The 15,540-nt window shown below is 43.8% G+C and overlaps 1 protein-coding gene across 1 annotated transcript in view; it reads right to left on the bottom strand.

Annotated features, from left to right (window-relative positions):
- Nucleotides 1–15,540, bottom strand: part of trpc1 (transient receptor potential cation channel, subfamily C, member 1) — a 41,051-nt gene that overhangs the window by 8,632 nt on the left and 16,879 nt on the right. Inside the window, exons 6-7 of the mRNA XM_038973179.1 lie at nucleotides 14,985–15,180; nucleotides 10,691–11,027 (exon numbers count right to left, since the gene is read on the bottom strand). Coding sequence (XP_038829107.1) covers nucleotides 10,691–11,027; nucleotides 14,985–15,180 — 533 coding nt within the window. The remainder of the gene's footprint in view (nucleotides 1–10,690; nucleotides 11,028–14,984; nucleotides 15,181–15,540) is intronic.

Below are 15,540 nucleotides of genomic sequence, written 5' to 3'. Positions count from 1 at the left end.
CTGCTGGCCCAGACGGCATCCCTAGCCACGTCCTCAGAGCATGCGCAAACCAGCTGGCTGGTGTGTTTACGGACATATTCAATCGCTCCCTATCCCAGTCTGCTGTCTCTACATGCTTCAAGATGGCCACCATTGTTCCTGTACCAAAGAAGACAAAGATAACTGAACTAAATGACTATCGCCCCGTAGCACTCACTTCTGTCATCATGAAGTGCTTTGAGAGACTTGTCAAGGATCATATCACCTCCACCTTACCTACCACCCTAGACCCACTTGAGTTTGCATACCGCCCCAACAGGTCCACAGACGATGCAATCGCCATCACACTGCACACTGCCCTATCCCATCTGGACAAGAGGAATACCTATGTAAGAATGCTGTTCATTGACTACAACTCAAGCTCATCACCATAGTACCCTCCAAGCTTAAGGCACTGGGTCTCAACCTGCCCTGCGCAATTAGGTCCTGGACTTTCTGACGGGCCGCCCTCAGATGGTGAAGGTAGGAAACAACATCTCCACTTCGCTGATCCTCAACACTTGGGGCCCACAAGGGTGTGTGCTCAGCCCCCTCCTGTACTCCCTGTTCACCCATGACTGCGTGGCCATGCACGCCTCCAACTCAATCATCAAGTTTGCAGACGACACAACAGTAGTGGGCTTGATTACCAACAATGACAAGACAGCCTACAGGGAGGAGGTGAGGGCACTCAGAGTGTGGTGTCAGGAAAACAACCTCTCACTCAACGTCACAAAACAAAGGAGATGATCTTGGACTTCAGGAAACAGCAGAAGGAGCACCCCCCTATCCACATCGACGGGACAGTAGCGGAGAAGGTGGAACGTTTTAAGTTCCTTGGTGTACACATCACGGACAAACTGAAATGGTCCACCAACACAGACACCGTGGTGAAGAAGGTGAAACAGCGCCTCTTCAACCTCAGGAGGCTGAAGAAATTTGCCTTGTCACCTAAAACCCTCACAAACTTTTACAGATGCACAATCGAGAGCATCCTGTTGGGCTGTATCATCGCCTGGTATGGCAACTGCACCGCCCTCAATCACAAGGCTCTCCAGAGGAAAGTGCAGTCTGCCCAACGCATCACCAGGTGCAAACTACCTGCCCTCCAGGACACCTACAGCACCTGATGTCACATGAAGGCCATAAAGATCATCAAGGACAACAACCACCTGAGCCACAGCCTGTTCACCCCACTATCATCCACAAGGCAAGGTCAGTACAGGTGCATCAAAGCTGGGACTGAAAAACAGCTTCTATCTCAAGGCCATCAGACTGTTAAACAGCCATCACTAACATAAATTGGCTGCTGCCAACATACAGACCCAAATCACTAGCCACTTGCCTATGTCACATGGCCATCACTCATCTGTATATTTTATGTACAAATTCTTATTCATCCCTTCACATTTGTGTGTATAAGATAGTTGTTGTGAATTTGTTAGATTACTTGTTAGATATTACTGCATTGTCGGAAGTAGAAGCACAAGCATTTCGCTAAACTCGCAAAAACATCTGCTAACCATGTGTATGTGATAAATACAATTTGATTTGATTTGAGGTAGACTACTATTCCATTTAACTCATCTGAACAGTACAGTTCCCTTGACGTGCCATAGGCTAGTTGAAGTCCCTGCCTTGTGACTATATCACATATACTGTAATATAGCCGGCACTGCTATCATCCACATTTACCACTTCACCAAATCTTTCCCAAACATTAGGCTACTTTTCTGGCCCTCCCTCGCAGCTTTTCTCTTATTGAATTAAACTCTGACAGTACTCTTTTTGCCTCAGTAGATCAACGTGAACTTTTTCTGCCCAAGTTCCCAAAATCATTTGGCAATTGGCGCATTTGGCAGTTGACATATCTGATTTTGGCATTAACGTGAGGCATCTGGCTCCTGGGATTAACAGAATGGGGGAAAGAGAAAGAGGGATGGAGAGAGGGGAGGGATGGAGAGACAGAACAATGGAAATGAAAGGAGGCCATATAATAAAACTGCTCCCTAGACACTGGAAGGAGACACACATCTGGAACTAAAAGGGCCAATAAAAATTCTACAAACCCAGTATTCGCCTTAGAATTTCAGCAATAAGAACCAACAGTAGTAAAAGTCTTCAGAAAGAGAATAGTAGAAAAACATAAGTAATAGGCAACAACTATCTGTCATTGAACTGCAATCCAATACTTTATTTACATATGCCTACGCCATGGCCATTTTAATAGTCAAAACTGTTGATGATTTTCATTAGATTGATCTCGATCTTAATAATGACTTTGATCAATAACTGATTTGATTACATGGAAAGAAGTATCAGGAAACTGTACATGGATGGATGTGCTGGTCTTGTTGTATTAGTTAAGGAGTATTCCTCCCTCTAGTGGGCTATTTCTGTCTCCTCAAACCCCTAAAACCTGTATCCAAACTCCTCTCTCCTACAGCCTCTAACAAGATTCCTCTCCAGACAGAAAGGCATGTAGAGTAGTGTTCGCTCACTGCCAAGCTACACAATGAACTAGATAATAGACAAGACATTGTTTATTGACATGATCCGTGAGCCAATAGGACCTGTGCTGTACTTTATTTAATTTCCCGTCTAGAAAAGTAATTTGAGCAATGAATCAAAAGAAACAAGCACGTAGCAACTACAGAACATACTAGAACAACTATATCCCTCTCTACCTCTCACTCTCTGTCTCCCTCTGTCTATCTCTTTACCCTCTCTCTCTTTCTCTCTCTCCTTTCCTCTCCTCTCTCTTCTCCTCTACCCCCCTCTCTCTCTCTTTCTTTCTACTGTGTCTGGTATTGAAACAGACTGATTCTCCAGAGAGCAGAGGGATGCTAGAGAGAGGAGACTAATTTGGGAACACAGGCCATTACACTGATTGGATGATCATGTTTTTTGGGCAGCGGAGAAAGTAGAAAGAGAGAAAAAAAGAGGAGATTAGATGAGAGGAGAGGAGCAGAGCAGAGAGGAGGGGAGTGGAGGGAAAAGGAGGGGAGGGGAGAGAGCGAAGATGAGAGGAGAGGGCAAGGGATGGGGAGGAGTAGAGAGGACAGGAAAGGTGGCTGTCCTGAGAAACCAATAAGTAGTTCTACAGTGTCATTGATCTGTGTGTGTGTGTGTGTGTGTGTGTGTGTGTGTGTGTGTGTGTGTGTGTGTGTGTGTGTGTGTGTGTGTGTGTGTGTGTGTGTGTGTGTGTGTGTGTGTGTGTGTGTGTGTGTGTGAGACCAAAGAGCCATCATTCAGCGTGGTCTGAATATCAAATCAAATCAAATTTTATTTGTCACATTCGCCGAATACAACAGGGGTTGACCTTAATGTGAAATGCTTATTTACAAGCCCTTAAAACCAACAACAAAGTCCAAGAAATAGAGTTAAGAAAAAGTAATAAATAAACAAAAGTAAAAAATTAAATTAAAAGTAACACAATAAAGTAACAATAACGAGGCTATATACAGGGGTTACCGGTACTGAGTCAATGTTCGGGGGTACAGGTTAGACAAGATCATTTGTACCTGAAGGTAGGGGCAAAGTGACTATGCATAGATAATGAACAGCGAGTAGCAGCAGTGTAAAAACTAGGTAAATTGTCCGGGTGGCCATTTGATTCATTGTTCAGCAGTCTTATGGCTTGGGGGATAGAAGCTGTTAAGGAGCCTTTTGGACCTAGAGTTGGCGCTCCGGTACCGCTTGCCATGCGATAGCAGAGAGAACAGTCTATGACTTGGGTGACTGGAGTCTTCGACAATGTTTTTGGCCTTCCTCTGACACCGCTCGGATGCCGAGCAGTTGCCATACCAGGTGGTGATGGATACTCTCGATGACGCAGTTGTAAAACTTTGAGAGGATCTGGGGACCCATGCCAAATCTTTTCAGTCTCCTGAGGGGGAAAAGGTGTTGTTGTGCTCTCTTCACGACGGTCTTGGTTTGGACCATGATAGTTTGTTGGTGATGTGGACACCAAGGAGCTTGAAACTCTCGACCCGCTCCACTACAGCCCCGTTGATGTGAATGGGTGCGTGTTCGGTCCTCCTTTTCCTGTAGTCCACGATCAGCTCCTTTGTCTTGCTCACGTTGAGGGAGAGGTTGTTGTCCTGACACCACACTGCCAGGTCTCTGACCTCCTTCCTATAGGATGTCTCATCGTTGTCACTGTTGTGTCGTCAGAAAACTTAATGATGGTGTTGGAGTCGTGCTTGGCCACGCAGTCGTGGGTGAACAGGTAGTACAGGAGGGGACTAAGCACGCACAGATGTGCATGCACAGACTAAGCACGCACAGTTGCAGATGTGTTGTTGCCTACCCTTACCACCTGGGTGAAAATGTCAGTGAAGACACTTGCCAGTTGGTCCGTGCATGCTCTGAGTAAACGTCCTGGTAATCCGTCTGGCCCTGCGGCCTTGTGAATGTTGACCTGTTTAAAGGTCTTGCTCACATCGGCTACGGAGATCATGATCACACAGTCGTGCTCTCATGTATGCTTCAGTGTTGCTTGCCTCGTAGCAAGCATAAAGGGCATTTAGCCCGTCTGCTAGGCTTGTGCCACTGGGCAGCTCCCAGCTGGGGTTCCCTTTGTAGTATGTAATAGTTTGCACGCCCTGCCACACCCGATGAGCATCAGAGCCTGTGTAGTAGGATTCAATCTTAGTCCTGTATTAACGCTTTGCCTCTATGATGGTTCGTCTGAGGGCATAATGGGATTTCTTATAAGATCTAGCCTTTAGCTCGGTGCAGATGTTGCATGTAATGCATGGCTTCTGGTTGGGATATGTACGTACGGTCACTGTGGGGACGACGTTGTCGATGCACTTATTGATGAAGCCGGTGACTAGGTGGTATACTCCTCAATGCCATTGGATGAATCCTGGAACATATTTCAGTCTGTGCTATCAAAACAGTCCTGTAGCGTAGCATCCGCGTCATCTGACCACTTCCGTATTGAGTAAGTCACTGGTACTTCCTGCTTTATTTTTTCTTGTAAGCAGGAATCAGGAGGATATAATTATGGTCAGATTTGCCAAATGGAGAGCGAGGGAGAGCTTTGTATGCATCTCTGTGTGTGGAGTAAAGGTGGTCTAGAGTTTTTTTCCTCTGGTTGCACATGTGACATGCTGGTAGAAATGAGGTAAAATGTATTTAAGTTCGCCTGCATTAAATTCCCAGGCCACTAGGAGCACCGTTTCTGGATGAGCATTTTCTTGTTTGTTTATGGCCTTTTACAGCTCGTTGAGTGTGTTCTTAGTGCCAGCATCGGTTTGTGGTGGTAAGTAGACGGCTATGAAAAATATAGATGAAAACTCTTGGTAGATAGTGTGGTCTACAGCTTATCATGAGGTATTCTACCTCAGGTGAGCAATACCTCGAGACTTTCTTAATATTAGACATCGCACCCCAGCTGTTATTGACAAATAGACACACACCCCCATCCTTCATCTTACCAGACGTAGCTGCTCTGTCCTGCCGATGCACGGAGAAGCCAGCTTACTGTATATTATCCGTGTCGTCATTCAGCCATGACTCGGTGAAACATAAGATATTACAGTTTTTAATGTCCCGTTGGTAGGGTAGTCTCAAATGGGGATCATCAAGTTTATTCTCCAGTGATTTCCCGTTGGCCAATAGAACAGATGGTAGAGGTGGGTTACCCACTCACCGACAAATTCTCACAAAGGACCCTGATCTCCGCCCCCTGTATTTCCGTCTTTCCTTCACACGAATGACGAGGATTTGGACCTGATCTTGGAGAAGCAGTCCATCCTATTTTTTTTTTGTCCAGTTCGAGGTGCATAATCGCTGTTCTGATGTCCAGAAGCTCTTTTCGGTCATAAGAGATGGTAGTAGCAACATTATTTACAAAATACGTTTCAAACAATGCAGAAAAACACACAAAATAGAAAAGTTGGTTAGAAGCCCGTAAAATGGCAGCCATCCCCTCAGGCGCCATTATCATGATAGCAGACTGGTACAGATTGTTACAGTACCAGAGCACAGAAAGGGTGGTATAGAGAGGACATGCTGCATCTTGGGTTACTCACTGCACAGCTGCATATTCTAATCTGGTCTGGTCTGGTCTTGTCTGGTCTATGCTAATCAATGCACTGCGTTGCTATTCTCTACTATTTCATTTGATTAAATTATCTTCTACAGAGCATCTGTTGTGGACTAACCAAAGACAGTGTGACCCTAAACTCTATTGTCACAGAAGGAGGGCAGGAAATGATACAGGAAGTTATACTCAAGTCTGGTTTTAGCCCAATGAGAAGTCAGGAAGTCCTGCTTGCTGAACTCCACCAATGAGGACTGACCTTCAGTTTTTTTCTGGAATTGAGCCAATGCCATACATCAACAGTATTTTTGTGCTGTTACATACAGTGCCTCCTGAAAGTGTTCATATCCCTTCACTTATTCCACCTTTTGTTGTGTTATTAAAGCCTGAATTCAAAATGTATATTTCTTCTCACCCATCTACACATAATACACCATATTGACAAAGTGGAAACATGCTTTTAGAAATGTTTGCAAATGTATTGAAAATTAAATCCAGAAATATCTCATTTACATAAGTATTCACACTCCTGAGTCTCTACATGTTAGAATCACCATTGGCAGCAATTACAGCTGTGAGTCTTTCTGGGTAAATCTCTAAGAGCTTTGCACACCTGGATTGTACAATAGTTGCTCATTATTCTTCAAAAAGTTATTCAAACTCTGTCATATTGGTTGTTGATCATTGCTAGACAACCATTTTCAAGTCATGTCATAGATTTTTCAAGCAGATTTAAGCCACTCAGGAACATTCACTGTCTTCTTGGTAAGCAACTCCAGTGTAGATTTGGCCTTGTGTTTTAGGTTATTGTCCTGCTGAAAGGTGAATTCATCTCCCAGTGTCTGGTGGAAAGCAGACTGAACCAGGTTTTCCTCTAAGATTTTGCCTGTGCTTAGTTCCATTCAGTTTCTTTTTTATTCTGAAAAACTCCCCAGTCCTTAATGATTACAAGCATACCCATAACATGATGCAGCCCCCACCATGCTTGAAAATATGAAGAGTTGTACTCAGGGATGTTTTATGTTGGATTTGCCGCAGAACATAACACTTTGTATTCAGGACAAAAGTTAATTGCTTTGTCACATTATTGCAGTATTACTTTAGTGCCAAAACAGGATGCAAGTTTTGGAATATTTTTTTTCTGTACAGGCTTTTTTCTTTTCACTCTGTCAATTAGTTTAGTATTGTGGAGTATCTACAATGTTGTTGATCCATCCTCAGTTTTCTCGCATCACAGACATTAAACTCTGTAACTGTTTTAAAGTCACCATTGGCCTCATGGTGAAATCTCTGAGCGGTTTCCTTCCTCTCCAGCAACTGAGTTAGGAAGGACACCTGCATCATTGTAGTGATTGGGTATAATGATACACCCTCCAAAAATGTAATGAATAACTTCACCATGCTCAAAGGGATACTCAATACCTGCTTTTTATTTTATTTTACCCATCTACCAAGAGGCATTGGAAAATCTCCCTGGTCTTTGTGGTTGAATCTGTGTTTGAAATTCACTACTCGACTGAGGGACCTTACAGCCAATTGTTTGTGTGGGGTACAGAGATGAGTTAGACATTCAAAAATCATGTTAAACACAATAAAAAAAATGTAAATTTGAGGTGCTGACGTGTTGCACCCTCGACAACTACTGTGATTATTATTATTTGACCTTGCTGGTCATTTATGACCATTTGAACAGCCAGAAGAGGACTGGCCACCCCTCATAGCCTGGTTCCTCTCTAAGTTTCTTCCTAGGTTTTGGCCTAGGGAGTTTTTCCTAGCCACCGTGCTTCTACACCTACATTGCTTGCTGTTTGGGGTTTTAGGCTGGGTTTCTGTACAGCACTTTGAGATATAAGCTGATGTAAGAAGGGCTATATAAATACATTTGATTTAAATTATTTTTTTAACCTTTATTTATTATTATACACAGGGTGAGTCCATGCAACTTATTATGTGACTTGTTAATCAAATTTTAACTACTGAACTTATTTAGGGTTAACAATTTTTTATACATTTTTTAAAATGCTGAAAAATATATTTCCACTTTGACATTATGGGGTATTGTGTGTAGGCCAGTGAGAGAACAATCTCAATTGAATCCATCTGAAATTCAGACTGTAACAAATGTAACAACAAAATATGTAAAAGGTGTGTGAGTACTTTCTGATGGCACTGTAAATGATCTCTTACCTGTGCCTGAGGCTAGCAGGTAACACTGTTGCCGGCAGCACATACACGTTACCCCTCATCTATGTCTGTCACAATAAGATGAAAATACACCCCCCAAAAATACAATGGGGTCCAAAATGATTGACACCCTTCATACAGATGAGCAAAAATGACTGTTTTAAATAAATAATTCAAATACTGACCTTATTTTATGCTCCAAAAAAATGTGACATTATTTTATTATATACTAATACAATTGCTCATTGAAAGAGATTTTGTTAACAAGTAATACTTTTCTTCTCAAAAATGTAAGGGTCAAAATTATTGACACCCCTAAAGATTTGTATAAATAAAGTAGCCAAGAGTTTAGTATTTGGTCCCATATTCTTATAATGCAATGATTACATCAAGCTTGTTGGATGCATTTTCAGTTAGTTTTGGTTGTGTTTCAGATCATATTGTGGCCAATACTAATGAGTGGTAAATAATGTATTGGGTCATTACGGAGTCATAATGACACAGAAAGTTACAGAGGGTCAAAGATCATAACCCCCAAAAATGCTAACCTCCCCTGTTATTGGTAATGGTGAGAGGTAAGCATGTCTTGGGGGTTTGATATAAAATGCTAACCTCCCCTGTTATTGGTCATGGTGAGAGGTAAGCATGTCTTGGGGGTTTGATATAAAATGCTAACCTCCCCTGTTATTGGTCATGGTGAGAGGTAAGCATGTCTTGGGGGTTTGATATAAAATGCTAACCTCCCCTGTTATTGGTCATGGTGAGAGGTAAGCATGTCTTGGGGGTTTGATATAAAATGCTAACCTCCCCTGTTATTGGTAATGGTGAGAGGTAAGCATGTCTTGGGGGTTTGATATAAAATGCTAACCTCCCCTGTTATTGGTCATGGTGAGAGGTAAGCATGTCTTGGGGGTTTGATATAAAATGCTAACCTCCCCTGTTATTGGTCATGGTGAGAGGTAAGCATGTCTTGGGGGTTTGATATAAAATGCTAACCTCCCCTGTTATTGGTAATGGTGAGAGGTAAGCATGTCTTGGGGGTTTGATATAAAATGCTAACCTCCCCTGTTATTGGTCATGGTGAGAGGTAAGCATGTCTTGGGGGTTTGATATAAAATGCTAACCTCCCCTGTTATTGGTAATGGTGAGAGGTAAGCATGTCTTGGGGGTTTGATATAAAATGCTAACCTCCCCTGTTATTGGTAATGGTGAGAGGTAAGCATGTCTTGGGGGTTTGATATAAAATGCTAACCTCCCCTGTTATTGGTCATGGTGAGAGGTAAGCATGTCTTGGGGGTTTGATATAAAATGCTAACCTCCCCTGTTATTGGTAATGGTGAGAGGTAAGCATGTCTTGGGGGTTTGATATAAAATGCTAACCTCCCCTGTTATTGGTAATGGTGAGAGGTAAGCAAGTCTTGGGGGTTTGATCTTTGACCCTCTGTAACTTTCTCACTCATCATTATTGACGATTCATTCAGGATTATCTGTAATAATGGTAGCATCCACATTCATGTAGAAGTCTTCAGAAACATATTATATTCTTATTTACAATAAAAGTGACTCCAGAATGACATTATACATTTTTCACCATTCATTTTTATTGCGCACAAAATCATCTGAAACACAACCAAAACTAACTGACAAAAGCAGTCACAAGCTTGATGTAGTCATTGCGTGATAGGAATATTGGACGAACTGCCAAACATTTGACCACATTATTTATAAGAATCTTTTTGACCCTTACCTTTTGGAAAAAAAGTTGTATTATTTATTTTATACAGTCATTATTGCTCATCTTTATCAAGGGTGTCAATAATTTCAGACCCCACTGTATATTTAAAATGATGATCCAGGGACAGGACAGGACTGGACAGGATAGGAGGTGAGAGGACAGGACAGGAGAGGAGAGGAGGGGACAGGAGAGGAGGGGAGGGGAGGGGACAGGAGAGAACTGGACAGGATAGGAGGTGAGAGGACAGGACAGGAGAGGAGGGGACAGGAGAGGAGGGGAGGGGACAGGAGAGGACTAGACAGGATAGGAGGTGAGAGGACAGGACAGGAGAGGAGAGGACAGGCCAGGCCAGGAGAGGAGGGGAGAGGACTGGACAGGATAGGAGGTGAGAGGACAGGACAGGACAGGAGGGGACAGGAGAGGAGGGGACAGGCCAGGAGGGGACAGGCCAGGCCAGGAGAAGAGGGGAGAGGACAGGAGAAGAGGGGAGAGGAGCGGAGGGGAGGAGAGGGGAGGAGGGGAGTGGAGAGGGAAGGCGAGGAGGGGAGGAGAGGGGACAGGAGAGGACACGAGAGGAGGGGAGGGGACAGGAGCGGAGGGGAGGGAAGGGGAGAGGACACTAGAGGAGGGGAGATGAGAGGGATGAAGGGGAGAGGGCAGGAGAAGAGGAGGGGAGAGGAGATGGAAGGACGTCTCACCTATGATCCAGAGTATGAGCAGGTAGTCGATCATCTCCAGGGCAGGACCCATGGTGTTCTTCTTGCCCTCGTTGTACACCAGAGAGTACAGGTTGATGAGCAGGAGGAAGGTGAAGTAGGAGGCACTGTGTATGATGAACTTGACAAAGGGCGTGTGGATGATATGGCCCACGCGGGAGCGCGGCACCACCAGGTAGCACAGGGAGAGCAGCGGCCACAGCACCGCCACGCTCAGTACCGTGGACATCTTCAGACACGTGTGTTTACGCCGGTAGCTGGCCGTCTCGCCGAACCAGACGGTGTTGAGGAACTGCTGGCAGTTGGACTGGGCCACAAACTGGAGGGGGTGGGGAGGAGGTGGTGCCATGCAGGGACAGTAGGAGGCGCCACAGAACAATGATGTGGATGGAAATGTAGGAGTCAACAGGGAAACAAAGAGAGAAGAAGTAAAGGGTTATTCAGAATGGTAATTCATTCCAGAATACGGTACATGCACATTGTCAACAGTGTGCTTGCTTATCACGTGTCTTGCCTTGGATTTGTTTTCTGTGGAAAACTGTACATGATCCCATCTTTATGGTTTGTTCCCAGTCATAACAAACGGTACTAATGTTATCCTCTGTGATCACATACCACCACTGACACAAAACAGAAATAGGAGGCATGTTTATCAAACACAGATTCAGTCAAGGCTATGAAGAGAAAGTGTTTAGGGCTCTGCTGCACAAGTTCTCTCTCTCTCTCTCTCTCTCTTTCTTTCTCTATCCCTCTTTCTTTCTCTCTTCCAGGTTCTGGTACTAGAGGAGCTCTTATTAGCATAATTTATCAATGTGAGACAGAATGGTAGCAGCATGCTCGAGCCTCACTGTGATATAAAATATAAATCCAAACACAACCTGCCAGGCTGAGCAAGCACAGTTATAAATAAAAGAACAGCTTCAAACATCCACCCTCATAACAGTCTGTCTCTGCCTCTCTGTCTCTGCTCTGGTCTGAGCTGGTCCTGTCCTCGGTTGGATGTAGCCTGGAGAGACCATAGCTAAATCAGGGTCATATTTCCACCAGACAACTACAGGAAAAACAGATGTTGTGGACTTCCCGTTTTATGTATGATGAATAGTCATTCATAATTCACTATAATCACCCTCTTTACCTAGCAGTCTGCTATTGTCTGTGTAGGCTACAACTAGCAGTCTGCTATTGTCTGTGTAGGCTACAATAAAACAGCCCAAACTGTTCACATGATGTATGTTCTGTATATATAGAAATATAAATGATGCCTGCTATAAAAACAGTGCTTTCAACTGTCAACGATTTCCACCTATTCATCATTTTTATTTGTTTAGCCTAGCGCTGTATGCTAATGCATTTGAGGGAGTGGTCCCTCCCTCCCTCACCTCTTTCTGCTTCTATATGATGGACACTATGAGCCTCTTATGTCAAGTGTTATTGAAGCGTTGTGGTTGCAGGTTCACTTGGCACATCTAAAACTCTTTCTTTAGGGGAGATTCTATAGGCTACCAAGTGCTAACAGTCAGTATCTAAATAATATGTGTGAAATGCTTGATAGTGTATGTGATGTAAAAAGAGAGGTCTACTTTCTTGGGAACCTGAATATTGACTGGTTTTCATCAAGCTGTCAGTATCTAAATAATATGTGTGAAATGCTTGATAGTGTATGTGATTTAAAAAGAGAGGTCTACTTTCTTGGGAACCTAAATATTGACTGGTTTTCATCAAGCTGGAAGCTTCTCACTGTAACCAGTGCCTGTAATCTGGTTCAGGTTATTAATCAACCTACCATGGTGTTTACAAACACTACAGGAACAAGATCATCCACATAATATATCAATCACATTTTATTTTATTTGTATTTATTTTTTCCCTTTATCTCCCAAATTTCATGGTAACCAATTGGTAGTTGCAGTCTTGTCTTATCGCTGCAACTCCCGTACGAACTTGGGAGAGGATAAGGTCGAGAGCCATGCATCCTCCTAAACACGACCCCACCAAGCCGCACTGCTTCTTGACACAATGCCCGTTTAACCCGGGAAGCCAGCCGCACCACTGTGTACACTTGGCGAACGTGTCAGCGTGCATTACACCCGGCCCACCACAGGAGTCGCTAAAGCGCGATGGAACAAGAACATCCCTGCCAGCCAAACCCTCCCCTAACCCAGTCGACGCTGGGCCAATTGTGCACCGCCCCACGGGTCTCCCGGTCGGCTGTGACAGAGCCTGGACTCTAACCAGAATCTCTAGCAGCACAGCTAGCAACTGCGATGCAGTACCTTAGGCCACTGCACCACTCAGGAGGCCCCATCGATTCACATTTTTACTAATACTGTAGAACCTTGTTCTAAAGCTGTATCCGTACCCATTGGATGCAGTGATCACAATACAGGAAATGCCAACAACGAACAGTGGGCCATTGTACTCATGCATAAAAAACTAATAATGAAAGAAAAGCATTGTAAATTTGAATTTTGTCAAGTTAGTGTGGGAGAGTTGGAAAAATTATTGTAATCGATCAATAATGACAAGCCTCCTGGCATTGACAACTTAGATGGAAAGCTACTGAGGATGGTAGCTGACTCTATAGCCACTCCTATCTGTCATATCTTTAATCTGAGCCTAGAGGAAAGTCTTTGTCCTCAGGCCTGGAGGGAAGCCAAAGTAATTCCACTACCCAAAAGTGGTAAAGCGGCCTTTGCTGGTTCTAACAGCAGACCAATAAGCTTGCTGCCAGCTCTTAACACTGTTGGAAAAAATTGTGTTTGCTATTTCTCTGTCAACAAAACAAACCACAGACTTTCAGCATGCTTATAGAGAAGGGCACTCAACATGTACTGCACTGACACAAATGACTGATGATTGGTGTAAAGAAATTGGTAATAAGAAGATTGTGGGAGCTATACTGTTAGATTTCAGTGCAGCCTTTGATATTATTGACCATAACCTGTTCTTGAAAAAATGTATGTGCCATATCGTGGATTCAGAGCTATCTATCTAATAGAACTCAAAGGGTTTTCTTTAATGGAAGCTACCCTAATGTCAAACATGTCAAGTGTGGTGTACCGCAGGGCAGCTCTCTACGTCCTCTACTCTTTTCTATTTTTACCAATGACCTGCCACTGGCATTAAACAAAGCATGTGTATCCATGTATGTTGATGATTCAACCATATACGCATCAGCAACCACAGCTAATGAAGGCACTGAAACCCTTAAGAAAGAGTTGCAGTCTGTTTTGGAATGTGTGGCCAGTAATAGACTGGTCCTGAACATCTCTAAAACTAAGAGCATTGTATTTGGTACAAATCCTTCCCTAAGTTCTAGACCTCAGCTGAATCTGGTAATGAATTGTGTTGCTGTTGAACAAGTTGAGGAGAATAAATTACATGGCGTTACCTTAGATTGTATACTGTCATGGTCAAAACATATAGATTCAATGGTTGTAAAGATGGGGAGAGGTATGCCTGTAATAATGAGATGCTCTGCTTTTTGACACCACACTCCAAAAAGCAAGTTCTACAGGTTCTAATTTTGTCTTATCTTGATTATTGTCAAGTCGTGTGGTCCAGTGCTGCAAGGAAAGACCTAGTTAAGCTGCTGCGGGCCCAGAACCAAGCGGCACGTCTTGCTCTTCGTTGTAATAAGAGGGCTGGTATAAATACTAAACATGCCAGTCTCTCTTGGCTAAGAGTTGAGGAGAGAATGACTGCATCACTTCTTCTTTTTATAAGGAACATTAATGTGTTGAAAATCCAATTTTTTTGCATAGTCAACTAACACACAGCTCTGACACACACTTACCCCACCAGACATGCCACTAGGGGTCTTTTCACAGTACCTAAATCAAGAACAAATTCAAGAAAGCGTACAGTATTATATAGAGCCATTAACTCCGTTCCATCTCATATTGCTCAAATAAACAGCAAACCTGGTTTCAAAAAACATATGAAGCAACACCTCACGGCACAACGCCTCTCCCCTATTTAACCTAGTGTGTGTGTGTATGTATTGATATGTAGGCTACGTGTGCCTACATATCTGTCCTTGAGCTGCTGTTGTCTATTAATGTTCTGTATTATGTAATGTTTCATGTTTTGTGTGGACCCCAGGAAGAATAGCTGCTGCTTTTGCAACAGTTTATGGGGATCCTAATAAAATACCAAATACCTAGGGTTGCAAAATTCCCAGGTCTGGGAATCCTCCAAGGAAGGATTTCTGGAAAACTTTAGAAGAATTACCTGAACATACTGGTACTTGATGGCCAGTTATTTTGAGTCTCACCTCTTTCTGGTTGTACTTGATAGCTAGTTTGAGCCGGCTGAGGTTCATGCGTTCCTCCATCAGGCCTCTCTTGTCCACTGTGTCCTCATTGGCCATGTGGTTGAGGATCACCTCCAGTTCTCTGGAGTTACGTGCCTGGGCCAGGAGATCCTTAGCAAACATCTTACACTGCTTAGCCAGCTCCTCATAGTCATTCCTGGAACCATGAAGAGGAGAGGAGAGGAAAGTGGGAAGAGGAGAGCAGAGGAGAGCAGAGGGGAAAAGGAGGGGAGAGGGAGAGGGGGAAGAGGAGGGGAGAGGGGGAAGAGGAGAGGGAGAAGAGGGGGAAGAGGAGAGCAGAGGTGGAAGAGGGGAGAGGGGAAAGAGGAGAGGAGAGGGGGAAGAAGAGAGGAGAAGGGCAAGAGGAGAGGGGAAAGAGGAGAGCGGGAAGAGGAGGAGGAGAGGTGAGGAGAGGGGGAAGAGGATGAGGAGTGGGAAGGAGAAGGGAGGAGGAGATGAGAGAAGAGGAGGAAGACATAGCAGCTCTTTCAGTAGTTCCAATTAAACTACTGAAAGA

Source organism: Salvelinus namaycush, chromosome 33 (genome assembly GCF_016432855.1).
Source record: "Salvelinus namaycush isolate Seneca chromosome 33, SaNama_1.0, whole genome shotgun sequence".
Lineage (NCBI taxonomy): Eukaryota > Metazoa > Chordata > Actinopteri > Salmoniformes > Salmonidae > Salvelinus > Salvelinus namaycush.
The sequence above is the reverse complement of the archived record's forward strand: the minus strand, read 5'-3'. Positions and strand labels throughout refer to the sequence as shown.